The following is a 22,538-nucleotide window of genomic DNA, read 5'->3' as shown; positions in this document are numbered from 1 at the left end:
TGGCATGGTTTACATATTATTATTTGATTGTTTGTGGTTTTGTATTGCTATGTTTGTACTCTGTTCTTGGTTGCTGCAGCTGTAATGAAACCTAATTTCCCTCGGGATCAATAAAGTATGTCTATCTATCTGCAAAAGGCGATGCCTCAGGAAGGTGGCATCCATCATTAAGAACTCTCACCATCCAGGACATGCACTCTTCCCATTACTACCATCAGGGAGGAGGTACAGGAGGCTGGTGACGCACACTCATTGTTTTCGGAAGAATTTCTTCCTCTCCGCCATCACGCTTCCAAATGACCCATGGAGCCCATGAACACAATTTTTACTGTGCAGTATTTTTTTAATGTACTGCCCTGTACAAAACAGCAAACGTCATGACATAGGGCCCTGATGACAGATCTGATCCTGGGGTACCCCAAAGAGACTGGAGCCTGCATGCAGACTAGCACATGTAATCTCAGTTGGCATGAAGTGCAGCATTAAACAGTTACTGCTCCTCCCTCATGATGGGGGAAATCAGATGAACTGTCATTCTTATAAACACAAGAAATTACATCGACTGTTTACTCTTTCCCACAGATGCTGCCTGGCCTGCTGAGTTCCTCCAGCGTTATGTATGTGTTGCTTGCCATTGTTATAATACTGTATTTATTGACAGTGCTGCGCCAGACAACGAACGGGAGTTGGAGTGGCTCGTCTGACATGGCACTCGGTCAACCGCCAGCAAATTTCAATTCATTCAATGAGGACCAAAGAGGCTGAAACAGAAATCAAAGCAACTTCTCCCAACAAGAGCAAGGTATGTTCTCCAGAAAAACACAGTGGGTAAGGGATAGTTCCTTTCTTCAGGGGCACAATTGAGAGCATCCTGACTGGCTGCATCACTGGTATGGGAACCGTACTTCCCTCAATCGCAGAACTCTGCAGAGAGTGGTGCGGACAGCCCAGCACATCTGTAGATGTGAACCTCCCACTATTCAGGACATTTACAGAGACAGGTGTGTAAAAAGGGCCTGAAGGATCATTGGAGACCCAAGTCACCCCAACCACAAACTGTTCCAGCTGCTACCATCTGGGAAACGGTACCGCAGCATAAAAGCCAGGACCAACAGGCTCCGGGACAGCTTCTTCCACCAGGCCATCAGACTGATTAATTCACACTGATACAATTGTATTTCTATACTATATTGACTGCCCTCTTGTACATACTACTTATTACAAATTACTATAAATTGTACATTAGACATTTAGACAGAGATGTAAATATTTTTACACCTCATGTATATGAAGGATGTAAGAAATAAAGTCAATTCAATCCCACTTATGGCAAAAATCAGCAATTTCAGTCACTTACTGCATCATAAGCTTGATGAATCGGGAAATTAGCCAAACCGCTCAACCTTGACCAGTTATAGCATTTCCATGATGCATGGACTAGCTACAAAAGGAGCCTCCACCAGAGTGCTGGAGACTGGCACCGAGAGGCACGGCGTACGGCGGCACGAGCCTTAGTGTCCGTGCGGGTGCATTACCTGGCTGTCGTGACAGGTACCAGTCGGGAGTCTTTCTTCCATCTGATGATGGGAGGCGGAGAGCCCTGAACCTCACATGGCAACGTCACCTCTGTCCCAGCTGTGCCAATGATGTCAATTGGTCCATCTGCACCCGCTGGGCTCATTCCACCGATCCTTGGTTTGGCTGCAGAGCAGAATCAAAGATTTACAATTAACAGTCACGGTATTATTAAACCTCTATGACAGGGGTTCCCAACCTTTTTCATACCATGGACCAATACCATTAAACAAGGGGTCTGTGGAGTCTGGGCTGGGAAACCCCGCTCTATGACATTTTCACTTCTTCTTGTTCCATTCATTTTTTTTCTGGGAATTTTTCGCTCAAACCAATCCATTATTGGGCAGCAACACACACAAAATACTGGAGGAAGTCAGCATCTACGGAGAGGAAGAAACAGTCGACATTTTGGGCTGAGATCCTTTCATCAAGATAGGAAAGGAAGGGGGAAGAAGCCAGAATAAGAAGGGAGGGGGGGAGGGCAAGGGGAAGGAGTAGAGTCGGTAGCATGATTGGTATACAAGTCAAATTGAAATGGTTGGCCTCAGTGGGATCCCACCACACTGGAGAACAGGTGAGAATAGTCAAGTAAGGTGCAAAGCCCTGTGATCGGGGAGCTTAACAGCAAGACCTCATTTTATAGGTCTTGTGTCCTCAGAAGTTACTGAGAAGCCACCTGTAGGTAAGTAAGAAGCCGTTAGCAGGTGGGACACACTTTAGAGTGGAGAAAAAGGAAGGAGACAGGAGATCAGAAGAGACTGTCGGGACCACAGAGAGGGGCGAGGGAGATCCTGTTTGGATCACAGGTTGGTGGCAATGGGAATGACATCAAGCTTGAGGGGCTGGGTCAAGGTTCTCCTTCCCCACGTGGCCCAGTGTTCCATAAAGAGACCTGCTTTTTGCAGTCTCTCATGTTTCCACTTGACCACATTCTGGGTCTGTTCTCACCTTTCCTCGACTGCTCAAGATACCATCCCACAGACATTAAGGGAAAACCTGTTAAAATCCTTTATAAGCATGTGGCCGGGCCTCAGTAACAATTTTAAGTAAATTACTCATCTCCCAAAGAGTTGATCAGTCCCCAGACCACCACCTGCTCTGTTAGATCTGGAAGTGGACTCGTTGAAGGCAGGTTGGCTTTTGGGGTCCAGTGTCAGGTTTCAGTCTTATCTGTGCTTCACACAGGGATTCATCTTGTCCTCTGGAGCTTTTCTGCTTTAGCAAGTGTACTGTGGGTTTGACAAGGTGCAAGTGTACTGATCTAACTCTCAGTGTACAGAGCTAATTCTATCTGTAACAATATTAATCGTCTTACTATGAACAAATAGCTGGAGTTCTCTGCTGGCAAACCCCTCAACGTTGGAAGCTGTGCAGACATAGACGCCGGAGTCCTCCAGTGATGGAGCAGAAATCACGAGGCTTCCATTAGCGTCAGTGTGGTAGTGTGGCCCTTGTAGATGCAAGTGCTTCTCTTCCTGGGCGTGCATTGAGAGAGCAAGAAATTCACAATCAGTCACATTTTCAACAGGATGGAAATGCTTATGATAGTAGTTCATGCGACTCCCCCCCCCCACCTCCTTCTCACCCCCTCCCCGCCCAACATATCGATGCAATTGCGATAACGGGTTGTCAGTGGCTACATTTGAGGAGATTTGGCCTGTCGCCAAAGAATCTAACAATTTTTTTTAAACAGAACGTACCACAGGGAGCATTCCAGCTTGTTGCATCACCACCTGGTACGGAGGGGCCACTGTACAGGACTGGAAAAAGCTGCAGAGGGTTGAAAACCCATCCAGCTCCAGCATTAGCCTCCCCACCATCAAGGACACCTTCAAAAGGTGGTGCCTCAGTGAGGTGTCATCCGTCGTTAAGACCACAACACCATAAGGCATCGGAGTGGAATGAGCCAACGTGACCCATGGAGTCTGCTCCGCCATTCCATCATGGCGGATTTATTATCATTCTCAACCCCATTCTCCTGCCTTCTTCCCCTACCCTTAGACACCCTCACTGTTCAAGAACCTATCAACATCTGCTTTAAATCCAGCCAATCAATGACCTAGCCTCCACCAAGTCGTTAAGGACCCCCGCCACCCAGGACATGCCTTCTTCTCATTGCTAAATATCAGAGGGGAGGTACAGGTGCCTGAAGACCCACACTCAATGTTTCAGGAGCAGCTTCTTCCCCTCCGCCGTCAGATCTCTGAACGGACAATGAACCAACCCATAAACATTACCTCACTATTTTTAATTCTCTTTTTACACTGCTTAATTAATTGAATTTTTTTTATAGGCATACCCTATATTTCTTGTTGTAAGTTATAGTATTTTCCATATATTGCACTGTACTACTGCCATAAAACAACAAATTTCACAACATATGTCAGTGATACTAAACCTGATTCTGATGCGTTTTATCTCACACATCCTTTCCATGCCGAGGAGAAAGAAGCTGACCAGGTCCAGAAACTGACCAGGTACCAGGTCACTGTACCAACAAGTTCACTGTCAGGATTATCATCACACTGTGTTCCACTCTTCCACTTCTGTTTTGTTGTCAGGTCTTCTGTAGGGCAGTCGGACTCCAGTGGAGTGTCCGTTGTTGGCTCTGGTCAGCTGATGTAAAACAGACCTCAGGCTAAACTGCAGCCTCTGTCTAACCCAATAAATAACCTTTTCCATACCAGTCCTCCAAGTTCTGGGGTTCAGCTCAGGGCTAACAATACTGACTGGTAAAGCAAAATTGTTATGGAAACAGCAATGAAGAATCATACATCTGAGTGTAACGGTAAATTCCTGAGTCTCCAGCTGACACCTGCATGACTGACAGTAGTGAAAACTGAGAGGAAGCTACTGACACGATGAAGAAAACCCTGAACACTGCCAGAGACAGAGGGACCTTCATTGCTGCCCTAAACACCAGCAGCATAATGGGCAATAGAGAGAAGACAAATCCATCAGATAGACCAGCTGCCTTCACTTTCTTGTCAGTTATAATTGGCCTGAGCAAGATGTGTTGGCAACACAAAAGAGAAATAGTAGATTCTTGGTCAGGAGGAGGACGGGGAAGGGAGAAGCGAATCATAAGCATCAAGAGATTCTGCAAATGCTGGAAATCCAGAACAACATACACACACAAAATACTGGAGGAACACAGCAGGCCAAACACCATCTGTGATGAAGATTCTGGTGAAGGGTCTTGGCCAGAAACATCGGCCGTTTATTACCCTCCATAGATGTTGCCTGGCCTGATGAGTTCCTCCAGCATTTTGTGTTTGTTGCCCGGGAAGGGAGATATCTGCTTCACTCCTTTATGAGGGAACACTTGTTACGTAACACCAGCGCTGGGAGTATGACCTCAACCGCAGACCACAATCACGGAGTTATACAGCACAGAAACAGGTCCTTTCTTTGTCCATATCAGCTGCTTTACCCATCTATACTAAATGCAGCTGGTTACTTTTATCACCCCGTATCATTTGCTCCCACAAGGCAAAGCTCCCTCTAAACTACCCCGAATAACATCCTTGAACAGATCACCTTCCACAGTCCGCACACCACAAACTTGCAATATCTCCAGGAAGTCAATCTGAAACATGTGACACAACAAACTAATTCAATCCTTTTAATTTCTTAGAGGAAAATCTGCAGAATATTTTTTTTTTAATTTAGCTATCACACAGTAGAGAGTTCTGAAATGAATTTTGGTAGAGAGTTCCAGAACGAAAGAACATCATCGCGTAAGAAACCCTCTTTCTCTGACACTCCTACAAACTGCTTCTTGCCTGTACAAGACTTTGACTTCTCCCTCCAGCTCTGCTGCTCTGCTGCTGGTGAATTGACGCAGTGAGTGGGGGGACAGAATGAAATGAGATGATGATGTTTGGGCTTTAAATTCAGCAGGCCATCCACTACCCAGTATTTCTGGGTTTCTGCACAGAGTGACCTGCAACACCAAGGCCAATACTTTGCAACCTAAATTCACATTTCACTTTCTCTAAAGTCTTCCTCTGATCATTAAGTTCCTTTGCCAAGGCAAGAAAACCCTACTTTATCAAGACGCTCCTCACAACAGTTTTCATATGTGGAGAGTCACGGAGTTTTACCATGGATACAGGCCCTTCGGCCCATCGAGTTCAGACTGAGCAGAAACCCTCATTTACATGGGATCCCCATGTTTCATTCACCCCACATTTACATCAACACCCTACTGATTCTGGGACTCACCCACACACTAGAGATAATTTATAGTGCCCAGTTATTTTACGAAGCTATGTGTTAACCGGTGTGATTACAAATGCTGCACAGCGGGTACGAGTATTTCAATAACATAGATAATATCAAAAGTGCAAAGGTTAAAATATCAGGGAAGGATGAATAGATTTAGTTTATTCGGTTTTAAGAAAAGAAGACCAAGTATTAACCTAAAATTTTGATGGAGTGAAACAGAGAATCTGTGGACTTGTAGAGAAAAGTTCATTCCTGATTTCAGATCTTAAGTCTCAGGTGCCATGAGAAAGTGCCTCTGCATGCTGATCAATTACGTACATCTTTATAAAACTAACTTGCACATTTCCCCAAGTCTACAGCACACTTCTCTGGGTTAAATGTCAACTACTGTAACAAACCTGACACCAGAAACAGGGGCCCATGGTTCACTCGTACCTTGGACCAGACAATGGATGGTCTTGGAACCCCACTCGATTCACAGAGCAGAGTCACAGGCACCTCCTCCTCCGTGGTGAGGACGTTATGACCAGCTTTGATTGACGGAAGTACTGTAAATAAAATATCCTCAAATATCATATACAGGCAAAATGATCAGAGTTAATCATCACCTAAAAATTATTCTGTATTTTGACATGCAAAAACATGAAGGGCAAAATGAGACTTTTGTGGAGCCTCTTTCTATAATTCATGCATTTCTGTGCCGTCTACCTGACACCAAAGAATTTTTCTGGCGCTGAGCTCTGTAAATTTATCAAAACTAACATGGATAAATTGTCTACAGGCTTTGAATCCTCCCTTTGTAGGGGAGAAGCACCTTCCACCAGCAGGTAAAATGCAGTGGCTCCCTTGTAGTCCAAGCTGAAGTTGGACATTATAGTCACAGACTTAAGTTTGCAAACTGGATACAGGTCTTCCATCACCAGCAACCTATTTACACTAATACTCCACTAATCCAGTTTGATTCCCCCAGAGACTACCGCCTATCTACTCACAAGGGGTAATTTACCCACAATTAAACCACTGAAATCCATACATCTCTGGGATGAGGGAGAAAATGGAGCATCTTGCGAAAGCCCACATGACAACAGAGAACATCTAAACTCCAATGGTCAAGACTGATCCCAGGTCACTGGGGCTGTGTAAAGAAATCAAGGTGCTTGTGGTTGGTGTTGCAAAGCATGATCCTATGACTGGCAGAGAAAGCATCAAGGCCAACTCACAATTTCCCACTTTGATTTATATATCCTTAAGCCTCTTGGACGTACCCAATGTAACGTGTTTGATCATAGGGACAATTCATAAGGTTATATTCATCTCAGTGGAGTTACTACCCAAGAAAACAATTCTACATAGACTAATGCTCATTCAGACCAAAAGTCCCATAGTTCCATCTCTGTGGTAATGCTGGGAACAGAAATGGAACCACCTCATTGTAGCTGGAGCTGAACAAAATCTTTGATCAAATAACTTCTGCTTCTCTCTCTCCATACCACTCACCGTGGACACTCACTATGATGGTTTTGTTAACAGATCCCACAATATTTGTGATAGTGCACACATATCTCCCAGTGTCTCCTTGCTCTGCCCTCTCAATGTGGAAGCTGCCATCACTTCGGATTGACAGGCGCCTGTCCAAGCTCAACTGCAAGGGAAGGAAGAAGAGAGGAAATACAGTATCAATAACTACAGTGTTACATTTTAGTATCAATAACTACAATGTTACATCTCAGTATCAATAACTACAGTATCACTTCTCTGTATCAGTAACTACAATATCATAACTCAGTATCAATAACTACAGTATCACTTCTCAGTATCAGTAACTACAGTATCAATTCTCAGTATCAGTAACTACAGTATCAGTAACTACATCATTACAACTCAGCAACAGTAACTACAGTTTCATTTCTCAGTATCAACTACAGTATCACTTCTCCATATCAGTAACTACAATATCACAACTCAGTATCAGTATCTACAGTATCAATAACTACAATATCACAACTCAGTATCAATAACTACAGTATCACTTCTCAGTGTCAATAAACACAGTATCACTTCTTGGTATCAGTAACTACAGTATCAATTCTCAGTATCAATAACTACAGTATCAATTCTCAGTTTCAATAACTACAGTTTTACAACTCAGTATCAGTAACTACAGTATCACTTCTCAGTATCAGTAACTAACAATCATATCTCTCCATGGATAGTCAGTAGTGTGGGACGCGTTTCTTTACTTTGCCTTCCAGCTCCCCCTTGCCTAATGCTTTCTTTCTCTCTTAAACTGTTGACTCCTCCTGACTGGCATTTCGATGCATGAGAACATAGAAGATAGAAGTAGAAATTGGCCATTTGTCCCTTTGAGCCTGCTCCAGCATCCAGCATGATTCTGGCTGATCATCCATCTCAATACCGAGTTCCTGCCTTTTATATCACATCATCTATATGCCACGGTCTGAAATATTTTCAATGGTTTGGCTTCCTCTGTGGTAGAGCATTCATTGCTTCACTAAGCAAGATACATTCCTCTTCACAAACAGGCGAAAATCTGCAGATGGTGGAAATCTGAGCAACACACACAAAATGTTGGAGGAACTCAGCAGGTCAAGCAGCATCTAGGAAAAGAGGACAGTCGACGTTTCAGGCAGAGTGTCCTACTGAAGGGCCTCAGCCTGAAACATCAACAGTACTCATTTTCCTAGATGCTGCTTGGCCTGCTGAGCTCCTTAGCATTTTGTGTTAATTCCTCTTCATCTTGGTCTTAAATGCCCTACTCCATATTTCAAGACTGCGATCCTGTGTTTTTGAAACCAAGCCAAAGGGAAACATCATCCCTGCATCCCATCTGTGTAGACTTGATAGAATTTAGTCTGTTTCAATATGACCCCCTATCATTCTTCTAAGCTTTACTGAGCACATCATTTAAAAGCCCTCTGATGCACTGGACCACACAGGTCGATTCCTTCACATGACCTCTGCACTCACTGTTTCCAAGCCGCAGTGTTAATCGGTAATGTGGAACTCACATATTTCCCCTCCTCTAACAACACACATGATGAGTTTTAACACTGAAATTTCATTATCGGGTCGACTGAACTTAATAACTGGGGCCATGGGCCAAAACATAAATTGGCACCAGCACTTCAAACCAATGAACTAGTTTAATTATGAAACTGATTTAAGGTCCATATAGCATATAGAGCCATTGAGGTACAGCACAGAACACCGATCTATGTCGACTATTAACTATCCATTTATATAATTCTACATTAATATTAGTTATTCATAACCCTTATGCACTATGTCATTCAAACCAGAAGGTACAGGTGAGATTCTTGATCTAATTGGAGTTCGTTGATCCCAATAAGGACATTGATGTAGGCCATATTAACCAGAAGATGCAATCTGGACCAGGTAATAGCAGCCAGTGCTCTTTCACCTCTCTTGCAGAAGGTGGCCTGTACTACATAGCCTGTGTGTAGACAACAGGCAAAGGGAAGGAGGTCTAACTGCAGCCATCCAAATTATCAGTCCTCAAGACCCATCCTAACACTATTTTCTTGTAAATAATTTTTACTATGAATACAGTTTATTTAGAGATACAAAAGTCTGTTGGAAAAGATTCACAGTATAGGGGTTTTCCACTACATGAGAGCGAGGGGCCAGGTTGGGTGATGAAGCCCCACAATAGTTGCAGTAGTGTACCACCACGTTCCTAAAAACCAATAGATCTGTTGCTATTCCAATAGGATGATAACTGTTCTACTGGTTTTAAAGAATGTAACAGTACAGTACTGAAAGCATTTGCTATGAATATATGAATGTAAAGGCTTTTACTCAAGAGATTCTGTTGGAAATCCAGAGCAACACACACAAAATGCTGGAGGAATTCAGAGAACAAACAGTCAACATTTTGAGCCGGGACCCTTCCTCAGGTCTGTAAGGAAGGGGGAAGATGCCAGAATAAAAAGGAGGGAGGAGGGGAAGGAGGATAGTTAGAAGGTGATAGGTGAAGCCAGGCGGGTGGGCAAGGTAAAGGGCTGGAGAGGAAGGAATCTGATTGGAGAGGAGAATGGACCATTGAAGAAAGGGAAGGAGGAGGGTCACCAGGAGATGGTGATAGACAGGTAGAGAAGAGATAACAGGCCAGAGTGGGGAATAGAAGAAAAGGGGAAGGAGAAGGAAAAGCTCTTTTTTAAACAGGAAGGAGAAATCGATATTCATGCCATCAGCTTGGAGGTTATCCAGAAGGAATATACGGTATTGCTCCTCTGCCCTAAGGGTGGCCTCATCTTGCCACAAGAGGAGGCCATGGACTAACATGTCAGAATGGGAATGGGAATGGGAATTAAAATGTTATGCCACCGGGACGTTCCGCTTCTGGTGGATGGAGCGGAGATGCCTGACGAAGCAGTCCCACAACTTATGACAGACCACACCAGCGTAGAGATGGCCAATCAGAAGCACCCAACGCAACAGACAACCCCAGCATATTCGCAGGTGAAGTGTTGCCTCACCTGGAAGGACCGTTCGGGGCCCTGAATGGAGGTGAGGGAGGAGGTGAATGGGCAGGTGTAGCAGTTTGACTGCTTGCAGAGACATGTGTCGGGAGGGAGATTAGTGGGGGGGGGGGGAACGAATGGACAAGGGAATTGTGGATGGAGCGACTCCTGTGGAATGCAGAGAGTGGGGGAGGTAAAAATGTGTTTGGTGGTCGGATCCCTTTGGAGTTGGTGGAAGCTGTGTAGAATGATGTGTTGGACGCAGAGTCTCATGGGGTGGTAAAGACATTACATGGCTTATCTTTATAAATTTTTATTATGAATAAAGTTTATTTTTATAGATTAAAAACACCATTTCCAATGTATCTAATTTTCCAGTCATTACTTCTCCCTCATGCTTACATCATCATTATATGATCCCAATTTCTCCTCTCTCCAGCCACTGTCAAATGTGCAAGCTTTGCTAAAGCAATTCCTCTCTCTGGAGAGAAATAATGTTTGTTTTCACTGTCTCAACCCAAATGAGATTGGGGAAAAGAAAGATTCCTTAAGTAGGAACGAGAAGCAGCCATGAGGTAAATAAGTATTACCTAAGGCCTCGGCCTTTGACTTCTATGCAGTTGAAAGCACAATGCAGGAGTCATTCTGCATTGAATCTACAGTAATCATTCCAAGCTGAGAAATGTCTTCAAGAACAAACTCACCAGCTGGCTGTCTTTTAACCAGTAACGTTCGGGGTAGGGATTACCTGCCAGGATCACACATGGCAACGTCAACGACCGGCCTTCCAGCACACTGATGACTGGGACGCTTTCTGCCAGTTCAGGGGCAACTTAGGTGGAAAGAGAACATTGAAGTGACAGATTTTGGATCTGCTTTCATAAAACAACCAGTTCATTATGTCACTATTAAGTTAAATAAGGATTCTGAACAGTGAGTTCCAAGCATCCAACAAGACAGGAGGCAGGCCAATTATACTCATGTCTCAGTCCTCACACCAGTTTCTCATATTCCCATAGGCTCGTCATCGCTCCTTTCCTGAACACAGCTTGGATCAAGCCACTCTGTGAAACTCCACAGGAATTGCTGTATAACATATGGCTTCATGATAGCGTGTTACTGTCTAATAAAACAATCAGAATCTATTTCACTGTTCATATAACCCTAAAATATGGTGATTAGAAATTTTTCCTCAATCATGTTTGGCGGCAGTCATGTATAGTCCTGTGTAAATGCCTTTGCCACACATAAAAAACTTCTGTAAAGCAAAGATGCCTTCAAAAATAATGAAATGAAAAGTTTCTAAGTATCAAGAAAATTACTATAAAGAGCAGCGAACAGCAAAACTTAATCAAATCAATGCTTGCTGAGACCTCTCTTTACCTCTAAAACTGTATCAATTCTCTTAGGTACACTGTCATGCAGTTTTATAAGAAAATTGGCTGGTGGGGAACTTTCCACAGCTCTTCAGCTGACTTTGGCTGTCTCGTTTGCTTCTGTCTCTCCAGGTAATCTCAGACAGCCACGATGGAGTCAGGGCTCTGTGAAGGCCATACCATCTGAAACGCTATAAAAAAGCTAGGGTGCCTAAGACTTCTGCACAGTTCTGTACATTATTATCCTCTTCTAAAATCTGGCCAGTTCAACTTTGTTCGTGAGGTGAAGTATAAAGCAGACAAAAGGTTGATTTACATGTTTAGAGCACACAACCAAGGAAAACTTCCGTTCCACAAAATGGTATTGTTGTCATGGTCCGGTCCGTGAAGTCCGTGTTCCGGTTCACGGTCCGGTCCATGGTTCCTTGTTCTGGGATTTCTGGTTTTCCCCAGTTTCTGTTGTGGGCACGTTTCTCGTTTTGGGGCCGAGACATAAATACCTCTGCAAACCAGGGATTCCTGGCTGGACTGTCTGTTTCCCTTCTTGTCTTTCCTCCCCTTGCCTGACTCTCTGCCTGGAAACCTCACCTGACTCTCTGCCTGCTCACCTAACCTGGATACCCCGCCTGTATCGCTGAAGTTTTACCACCGGAGCAAGACCGGACCCTGGTTAGGTCAAGATAAGGAACTGTCTTTCGTTGTGTGGAATTGTCTCTCTGTGTCCTCGCCTTCGCTAGGAGGGTCTGGCTATTTGCCGCCACCTTGTGTTCTCTTCATGTTCAGTGTTCTGTGTATGAGTCCCGGCCCTATGTCCTGTTCCCAAGGAGGGGTCCCGGCTCTGTGTTCCGTGCTCCTGTCTCTTCTAGTCCAAGGCTCCGTGCTCCTGAAGGCCCTGGTCCAGTCCGTGCCTAGTCCAGTCCTATCAGAGTCCTGTCCATGTGCCTTTACCTGTCCTTGTGTCTCGCCCTACCCAGGAGTTCCTCACCCAAGCCATGTCCAGTCTTGTAGCCTCGTCTTGTCCTCACCTAGTTCTGGAGTCCGAGCCCAAGTCAAGTCCCAGGTTCTGGGTCCTTGCCCAATCTCTGGCTTGGAGTCCATACCCAAGCCTCGAAGTACCCAAGACCCCAGCCTCAAACCTCAAGACCAAGACCCCAAACCTGTCTCCAATCCTCGAGCCGCAAGGCCCCAAGCCTGTCTCCAAGCCTCGAGCCGCAAGGCCCCAAGCCTGTCTCCAAGCCTCGAGCCGCAAGGCCCCAAGCCTGTCTCCAAGCCCCGAGCCGCAAGGCCCCAAGCCTGTCTCCAAGCCTCGAGCCGCAAGGCCCCAAGCCTGTCTCCAAGCCTCGAGCCGCAAGGCCTCAAGCCTGTCTCCAAGCCTCGAGTCGTAAGGCCCCAAGCCTGTCTCCAAGCCTCGAGCCGCAAGGCCCCAAGCCTGTCTCCAAGCCTCGAGCCGCAAGGCCCCAAGCCTCGAGCCGCAAGGCCCCAAGCCTGTCTCCAAGCCTCAAGCCTCAGGACCCCAGCCTCCAGTCCTGCAGTCATGTCATGTCCATGCCTGGTTCTCGGGCCCAAGCCCGAGGCAAGACCCAGTTTCTGGGTCCTTGTCCAGTCTCCGTCTCGGGGTCCAAGCCCTAGTCTGCATTCTTGTCCCTGCTCTTTGTCTGTATCCTGTCACGTCCCTACTCTAGCCAAGTCCTGTTCCTTGTACTTCAGTGTCTGTGTCTTGCATTTGGGTCCGTTCCCAATGCCCTCCATTGTGACAATTGTGTTACTCAAGTTTCAGTTTTTAACATATTTCACATAAGGAGTAAGCCAAATGTTAAGTCTTGAGACAAACAAAATGTTCCTATGTCCTTTCTGCCCAAGCCATCCCTTAAATTTGAAGCTCCCCCACCAGAATTCAGCAAGAATTTTAATATTCATGTTTTGAACTTACCAAAATGAATGATAAAGATGGGATAGTTAGGAACAGGGAATGAAGCTATTCCCTTTTATCAGTGAGGCAGCTGACTTATTTTACATCTGCATCCGATTCCATTCTGCAGAATGAGATAAAATATTCCACATGCACTGATCTTCCGAATATCATTGGCACAGCACAGGGTGTCATGGTAGTGTAATGGTTAATGTAACACTATTACAACACCAGCTGTAAGTTCAGGGTTCAACTCACACTGCTGTCTATAAGGAGTTTGTATGTTCTCCCATGACCATGTGGATTTCCTCCAAGTGCTCCAGTTTCCTCCCATATACATTAGGGTTAAACATACCATTGATTCCCTGATTTCCCGTGTCCCTCGACGTTGGTGATTAGAGGCAATTAACACTCGGCTGAACCGGTAGCTTCTAGTCTCTGGCTTTCAGCCGTTCGGTGCGGGAGCGTCTGCAAAGACTGCAAAGTCACGGCGTGCCAATGTCATCTGGCCGGAGCAAGCCTTGTCTCCGCCCAAAGCGAATGCCGGTAATTCGCCTTTCCTCACCGGAGCAACCCTGTCCAGTTACCTCGCTGAAGCGAGCCTGCAAAGTTTCCTCATCAAGGTGGGTCTGTCAGTTAACCCGCCGGAGAGAATCAAGAGCCGCTGTCTACTGTTCCCGGGCCAAGTCGAGGGCGTGGCACTACCCGGAGGTTCCAAGCACCACGTCCTGGCTCTGGCGGCGTCCAAGTACCACGTCCACGTCCTGGCTCCGGCGGCGTTCAAGTACCATGTCAAGTCCTTTCCCTGGTGGCGTTCAAGTACCACATCCACATCCTGTCCCTGGCAGCGTTCAAGTACCATGTCAAGTTCTGGCCCTGGCGGCTTCCCAGTTCTGAGTCTAGTCCTGGTCCTGGAGGTCTGTGATTCCTCTCCTACCCCCTTGTCTGAATCCCTTCTCTGCCCCTCTCGCCTCTAGCCCTCGTCTGCAGCCCCCGCCTGCACTTCGGTCTAGTTCCATCGCCGGAGCTAGATAGGTATTGTCTGGTGTTCATTCGTGTTGGTCTTGTCTTGTCTTGTCCTTGCCTCCGTGGGGTAAGTCAGGCCGTCTTGTCGTTGCCCCGCGGGGAGTCATGTCTTGTCTTGTCCTCGCCTCCATGGGGTAAGTCAGACCATCTTGCCGCTGCCCCGCGGAGGGTCATGAGTCCCAGCCCTATGTCCTGTACCCAAGGAGGGGTCCCGGCCCTATGTCCTGTACCCAAGGAGGGGTCCCGGCTCTCTGTTCTGTGTGTGAGTCCCGGCCCTATATCCTGTACCCAAGGAGGGGTCCCGACTCTGTGTTCTGTGTATGTGTCCATGGTTCCATGTACCTGCTTTCCGGAGACCGAGGCTCTGTGTTCCCATGTTCCTCCTCTCCCTAGCTCATGTCACGTCCTTGCCTGGTTCTGGGGTCCGAGCCCGAGGCAAGACCTAGGTATTGGGTCCTTGCCTAGTCTCGGGCTCGGAGTCCATACTCTAGCCTCTTCATGTCTCCTCTAGTTCTGGGAGCCGATTCCGAGTCCTCGCCCAGACCCCTAGTCCCAGCCTAGTCATAGCCCTCAGTCCTCGTCCAGTTTGCTACTTCTGCTCCTGCCTAGCTCTCCTGATATCAAACAATAAACTAAATTTAATTAACCTCACAAGATGTGTCTTGCATTTGGGTCCACCCTTGCTCCCGATGCCCTGCCACTGTGACAGGTATCTCCGTTCTGAAATGCTTCTCTTTCCACAGAGGCCGGGTGACCTGCTGAACGTTTCCAGGATTTCCTCTTTTATTTTTACAGGGGGAGGGAACAGAAATCCTGGAAGAGACCCGTCAGGCCAAAATACTTCTTCCCTGCTTTCGCATCCAGTGACTTACCAAGACCGGTGATGGTCAGTGTCATTTCTCCACGGATCACTCCAAATTGGTTCCTGGCCTCACAAACATACGTGGCTTTGTCATCTAACCACACATCTGTAAAGAGGAAAAAACAAGTAAAAACTCCAGCACCGACAAGGAAATTGAGCTTCCTCGTCTGTCTGTGGCAATGAATTCCACAGACTCACCATCCTCTGGCAAAAGAAATTCCTCTACATCTCTGTTTTAAAGGGATGTCCTTGGATTCTGAGGCTGTGACCACTGGCTTTTGATCTACTTAAGGTACAAACTTGTAATCACCTGTCTGTTAGGAAAGAAAGATGACAAGGTCCTGTGATCCTGATAAAATCACGTTATTTAAAACATTCCCCACCAGCAGCCCACTTTGTCTCAAATGCAAAGGTATACTGTGGCCACTTACAGAAATGTCTTTGACAGAACTTCTCAAACACAAGCACAAAGAAGGCAGGCAACTGGAATCATCACTGCCAGCACTTTACCCTCCAACCCCCGAACTGATTGTGAACATATGGCAAGTGCAAATGTGGCTGATTGATCGTGTGGTGAATCGACTGGGCCTCCAACGCGCGAGAGGCACTCTCTTTTGGCGCCTGCTTTCGATTTAGCGCACAAATTAGCCTCAGCGGGCTTGGTTTGTCGCTCCCGCACTGTAATTTGTGCAGCGTGAACTGTTCCTAACATGACTCAGTAAAAATGTTTAATCCTACTGCTCTGTTGCTGTTTTTGTTCCGCATATACGTAACACAACCCCCCAAATCAGAAATAATCCTGGCTTTGAAATAAATCACTCTTCCTTCATCGCTGGGTTTAAGACCTGGAGTTTATCACCTAATAGCCTGAGTGGAGAGTCCCTCCCTCACACCGTCTACAAGAGGGAAGCTGCTCACCACAGGCTTCTCGCAGGCAATTAGGGAATGGTAATAATCATCGGTTTTGCCAACAGCACCTACGATGAGTTGAGAACAGACTTTACTTACTCTCAATAAACAAGCTGCCAGAACCCAACTGGGTAACGAAGCTCATCGAATCAGCTTTGGTGAAGATGGGCTGTCCATCAAGTCTCTGCCACGTGACCTGTGGAGTGGGGTAGCCTTCTGCACTGCAAGGCAACGTCACATTCTTACCGATAGCCACGGAGACGTCCGACGGAGCCTCTGAAAACAGGGGGGCGGCTGTGGAACAGAAGGTGATTTCACAAGAGGGGCAGGACATTACCATCCAAGACATCATCAATTCGCAACCAGTCCCATCACAGTGGAGGCTATGCAACAACCAGACTCAACAACAGTAACTTTCCCCAAGTAGTAAGGCTGATCAACACCTCCACCCACTAACCCTCCCCACAACTAGTTTATCATTTCCTGTCAAAGTCATCATATATACAGACACACCTAGCATCAATCAATGTATATAAGCTATCTTTATTTTATTTTATTGAGATATAGTGTGGAATAGACCCTTCTGGCCCTTCAAACACGCTGCACAGAACCCTAATAACGGTGCAATTTACTATGACCAATTCATCTACCTACTGGTAGGTCTTTGGACTGTGGGAGGAAACCAGAGCACCCGGAGGGAACCCACACGCTCAAGGGGAGAATGTTCAAACTCCTTCCAGGCAGTTGCGGGAATTGAACCCAGGTCGCTGGTACTGTAAAGCATTGTGCTGACCACTACGCTACCGTGCCACCTGTTAATGCAGTGGACTGCTTTTAATCTGTAGTTCGATAGGAAAAGTCAGCGGCATTTGCTAATCAATTGTTATGTATTTATAATGCTTTTTTATTATTAGAGTTCTTTAACTTATTGTGTTTTTTATGCTGCATCGGATCTGGAGGAACAATTTTTTTCATTCTCCTTTAAACTTATGTGCTGGAAATGACATGAAACCACCTTTTTTTGGCGTGTGAGTGCGTGCATGCGTCCGTGCGTGTGCAATGTTGGTGGGACGATGTCTTTTTTATGCCTTTACAAGGCGCGGAGTGAGAGAGAGAGACTCGCCACTCCCCACACAGACACATTGCAGCACTTTTCCATTTTTTATTTTGCAACCTCGACACTCAACCCAGCACGGATGGAAAGTGTACTCGGGAGCGGCCCCGACTGGGTTCGAACCCGGGAACCTCCGTTCTAGAGTCCGGCGCTGATGTCATTGCGCCACCAGCCGGCCCAACATGAAACCATCTTGAACTTAAAGACTACCAGTGAATGGTGTTGCAGGATAACTTACATCCAACATCCAATGTCACCACAGCAGCGGAGGAGCCTGCTTCGTTGGTTGCTACGCAGGTATACACCCCAGCATCCATGTCCTGCACGTCCATTATCATCATTGTTCCTTGGAGAAGATCAACTTTTGCAAATGGCACCAGAGTCATCTCCAAATCACCTGCTCAGCACAGAGTCGTAACATCATTAGGCACATTGAGACATCAAGGTCGATAGGTTCTTCATTAGTAAGGGTGCCAGGGGTTACGGGTACAAAGCAGGAGAATGAGGTTGTGGGGGATAATCGACACGGTAGAATGGTGGGGAAGACTTGATGGGACAAATGGCCCATTTCTGTTATGGTTTAAGACTGTCTCTCAGAAGAAAGCATTTTGGAGCAGTGGACCTATCATGATTTAAGTCACTTTTTCTCCCTTTTTCAGTTCTTGCTGTTTTAAAATGGGAGCCCCTCATCTGGGGGTCATTCTGGGCCTGTTCAGTAAACTTCCTGATTCTGTACGGAAACATGGAAAAGACTGGAAATTCTGAGCAGCAGCCCACTGAATCCATATTTTAAGATTCCATTGATTGAATCACCTAGGTAATACTATGCTATTCCCATGGTCCTAAGCAATATAACATCCAGGGTCAGCAGAAAGGGTCATTGGCTGCAGTCTACCATCACTGCAGGACTTGTACGTGCCTAGGACAAAGAAGCGAGTAGGAAAAATTCATTGTGCACACTACACACCCAGCAAACACCCTTGTCCAAAAACTTCCTCCTGGTGTGCTCTATAGGGCTATTAAAACAAATACTTCACGTCATCTAAAAAGTTTCTCCCCTCATGGCAGTTATTCTGATCAACCAAGCTAGTTAGCTGTCCTGCCCCCTCTATCCATTACCTCACTCACTGCGTTGGACTGTAAACAGTTTGCATTGCAAATACATAATGCTACACATTTTATTTCATATCCGTACTTCTAACCTGACTATTTATCTAATTCTTTATTCTTTATAATTGTTGATGTTGTTTTTGCTGCACGCTGACCAACACACCACAGCAAATTCCCAACACTGTACAACCTGCCAAGCAGAGCGCACGAGGTAACACACGCAGGAGGAACTCAGTAAATCCGGCAGCCTCTAGGGAGGGGAATACGCAGCTGATGTTTTGGCCAAGACCCTTCATCAGGACTGGAAGGTCAGGGGGGGCAGAGGCCAGAATAAGAATGGGGTAGGGAGGGGAATGAGTGCAAGCTGGCAGGTGATGGGTGAGACCACTTGAGGAGGATGAAGTAAGAAACTGGGACAGGATAGGTGGAAGAGGTAAAGGGCCGAAGAAGAGTGAATCAGCGGACCAGAATCAGAATCAGGTTTGTTATAGTCATAGTCATAGTCATACTTTATTGATCCCGGGGGAAATTGGTTATCACTGACATATGTCATGAAACTTGTTGTTTTGTGGCAGCGGTACGGTGTGATACATAAACATTCTATAAATTACAGTAAGAAATTTATGGCTAGCCTCTTTCCCCTTGCTCCATCTTTTTATTCCGGCATCTCCCGCTACCTTCTCAGTCCTAATGAAGGGTCTCGGCCCGAAACGGCAACTGTTTATTCTTTTCTACGGATGCTGAGTTTCTCCAGAATATTGTGTGTTGCTTTGGATTTCCAGCACCTGCAGGCTTTCTTGTATTTATATGTATATACAATATTGCTTTTGTTATACATAATAGGAGGTGCAAAAGGAAAGCAAGAATAGTGAGGTACTGTTCATCAGTTCACTGGCCATTCAGGTGGAGGGGAAGAAGCTGTTTCTAAAACCACGGAAGAAAGGGAAGGAGGAAGGGACTAGTGGGAGGTGATAGGTAGGTGAGGAGAGGTGGGGTGAGAGGGTAACCAGAATGAGGAATGCGAAAAGAGAGATAGAGAGATTAGAAGTTAGAGAAATCGATGTTACAGAAGTCAGCACACAAGGCGTTGTACTTTCAGTGACAACGCGCTGCCTTGCTCGCTCAGTTGTCAGCCAACCCATGTGACGCGGCGCCCAGGGAACTCTTAAGTACCTTTGTACCATTTGACCTCGGGCTGAGGGATCCCTGTAGCTTGACACTCCAGCAACGCCGCCTCAGTGACCACAGCAAGAACCAACGGATTCGGCGCGGAAACCGTGGGCGTCTCTGCAGGTGAACAAAAACAATTCCGTCAGGGAAGCCAGTGCAGCTCAGAAACTCTGAACCAAACAGGTCACTCCCCGCATCCTGTTATTCCCTTCCGAAAGTACCCTGCTTCCCTGATTATAACAACAAAGATGAAGAGATCAAGACATTTTGGTGGAATAAAGCCCTAAAGCCATTAAGTCAAATGATGAGGCCCTTCACCCTCGGACCTGAAACTCTGTGCGGCAGCAGTTACGATTCCAGCTGCACTCCCCCTCCCCACTTATCCACTTACCTGTGTACTTGAGTGTCACTTCCTCCTGAGCTGTTCCAACCGTATTTGATGCAAGGCAGATGTAGCTCCCTGCATCCTCAGGAACGGCGTCTTTCAGTATCAAAGTACCATGTTCACTGATGTAGAGTCTGAGATGATAATAAAAGTCTATTAAGAAGGCTGAACTCTGACTCAACTATACTTAGTACATTTATAATCTTATTCTAAATTGGTTTCCCGATACTTTTGCAAAGTAGGTGCATCATATAGAAGTACACTGCTGGTATCATCATGGCATACTCTCTGACCAAAGGACACCAACAAGACAGGCCAACTATCAGGAAACCCCAGTGAGCTCACTTCTTTCAGCTAGGTTTCCAAACTTTGCTTCATAAACTGCATGCCTGATAAATTGTGTTTCAGAACTGTCACTGTGTCCCCGCCTCAGCCGACTGCAGCCAGAAATTTCTCCCTGCAGACGCTAATGGAGTTCTGAACATAAAGTGCAGTGCCTTCTCCTTAAGAGCACTCGCAAGCTTGGCCATCCTATTGCAGTCAGAGAGCAAGGGAGCTGTGGCTGCAAACATTCCAGTACCATGGGATCCTACTGTGCAGGAGCAGGCTGTTTGGCCCTTCATGCTTTAGGAACAAGCTACCCAATGAGTCCCGATGAAGGGTCTCGGCCTGAAACATCGACTGCACTCTTTTCCATAGAAGCTGCCTGGCCTGCTGAGTGCCTCCAGCATTTTGAGTGTGTTGCTCGGATTTCCAGCATCTGCAGATTTTCTCTGTTTTGCAGTCCTGCTCCCCATATTTTTCTCCGTAACTGCAACCAGTTCATCTTCAAGCCTACGTTCAATTAACCAATGGAATCAAAATTCTGTCACATTGATGCCTATGGATCCCGTACCTTGGTGTTCAGACTCCAGACCCTTGTCTCCAATGCTCTAGGTAATGTAGCTGATTTTACAAGGAATCTACAGGAGGTAAAATAGGAAATAAAGTGCCAATGCTACATATTCACGAGGTAAATGAAACCCATGTCTCCTTCGTATAAACTAGCCATTCTTTCAGCCCAGGGCCAAATGCAACATACAACACGCTGAGCAACTCAGGGGTGAGGCAGCATCAATGGGCAACCAATGTCTCAGGTTGAGACCCTTCATCCAGACTTGATCCTGCATTCAGTTCCTCTCAGATGCAAATGCTGTCTTCAAGAGGACTCTATTCAGTAAGCTTCCTCGGAATGTCAAACATTACTTCTTCGAAGAATTGCTGATGGTTAAGGAAACTCTGTTTGAATAATAAAAAAAGATCATTCTAACACCAACTCTTCCCACTGCAGTGGCCAGCCTGGCGAAGCAGCTGGGTGGTCTCTGAAAAAGAGAGAAATTCAGAAGGAAGTTCCAGGGCAATGAAGGAAAAAATAATTACATTGAAAAATTCCTTCACTCACACACTCACAATCACAGGGATTATCTCATCAAATGGGCTGTAAGAGGTATAAAAGATGTTAGTTAGCACAGCGAATTCCCTTCTCTCTCTATTCTCGGCTCCATTTCATCATTACACTATGGAATTTGTACATAGTCTGCCTTTCTTCCTTCGACTGGAGCACATATTTGCAATGAGACAATTGCTATATTGTTTGGCCAATCAACGATCTCCAAGGCATTAAACACAGACCCAACTTCTGGTGGAACCAGGCAGCTGGGTTGGAATAGTTTGCAGTTTGATCTAATGCTCAAGTAAAATCAGTTGTGGAAGGAGGGCCAACAATTAAATCATTTATCTTGGTTAAGTGTTAATGATGTGCCCATACTGTCAATAAAGAACCAGTAGCCTTCCTCATAGCCAAGGTTGGATATAATTATTCTGAAGTATGAACACATCCATGTTATTAACAAGGCAGAAATGATAATCCCCAGATATTGTCCCTAGCAACAGAGTTTGGAGTTACTCACAAATAAGTGTTTAATTCATTACCAGAAATAATTTCCTTCTGTCCCTTTTTCAACGTTACTAATTGGCTACCTTTGTTTCATTCCTGTAAACAAATGTCTTTACTGGTTAACTTCAATTATTTTTATTAGCCGTCATTTCCATAGGGACCATTGTTGTTATTGGCCAACCCTGCTTTCAGTAAATTGCCTCTTGGGCCTTTATACTTTGTAGATTTGAACTTTTATATTCCCTGTAACCACTTTCAACGTGGTGTTAGGGTTGTTTATAAGTGCCTATGTGTGTGTTTGAGAAGACAAAATGGTTCCTTAGCTTGACTTCATCCATCTTTGGTTTACATCTTCCAAACAGAGTTCAAAGTTCAAAGTCAAAGTCAATTTATTATCACCATATACTACCCTGAGATTCATTTTCTTGCAG

General features: G+C 45.7%; 1 protein-coding gene across 1 annotated transcript in view; it reads right to left on the bottom strand.

Annotated features, from left to right (window-relative positions):
* The window catches only part of LOC134360080 (hemicentin-1-like), a 425,813-nt gene that overhangs the window by 288,046 nt on the left and 115,229 nt on the right, over nucleotides 1–22,538 (bottom strand). The window contains exons 13-22 of the mRNA XM_063074161.1: nucleotides 20,178–20,305; nucleotides 19,790–19,903; nucleotides 17,745–17,903; nucleotides 16,492–16,686; nucleotides 15,494–15,589; nucleotides 11,015–11,142; nucleotides 7,303–7,447; nucleotides 6,241–6,353; nucleotides 2,891–3,050; nucleotides 1,536–1,701 (exon numbers count right to left, since the gene is read on the bottom strand). Of these exons, the coding sequence (XP_062930231.1) occupies nucleotides 1,536–1,701; nucleotides 2,891–3,050; nucleotides 6,241–6,353; nucleotides 7,303–7,447; nucleotides 11,015–11,142; nucleotides 15,494–15,589; nucleotides 16,492–16,686; nucleotides 17,745–17,903; nucleotides 19,790–19,903; nucleotides 20,178–20,305 (1,404 nt within the window). The remainder of the gene's footprint in view (nucleotides 1–1,535; nucleotides 1,702–2,890; nucleotides 3,051–6,240; nucleotides 6,354–7,302; nucleotides 7,448–11,014; nucleotides 11,143–15,493; nucleotides 15,590–16,491; nucleotides 16,687–17,744; nucleotides 17,904–19,789; nucleotides 19,904–20,177; nucleotides 20,306–22,538) is intronic.

This window comes from Mobula hypostoma, chromosome 21 (genome assembly GCF_963921235.1).
Source record: "Mobula hypostoma chromosome 21, sMobHyp1.1, whole genome shotgun sequence".
In the NCBI taxonomy this organism is placed as follows: Eukaryota; Metazoa; Chordata; class Chondrichthyes; order Myliobatiformes; family Myliobatidae; genus Mobula; species Mobula hypostoma.
Note: the sequence above shows the minus strand (reverse complement) of the source record. Positions and strands in the feature narration are given on the sequence as shown.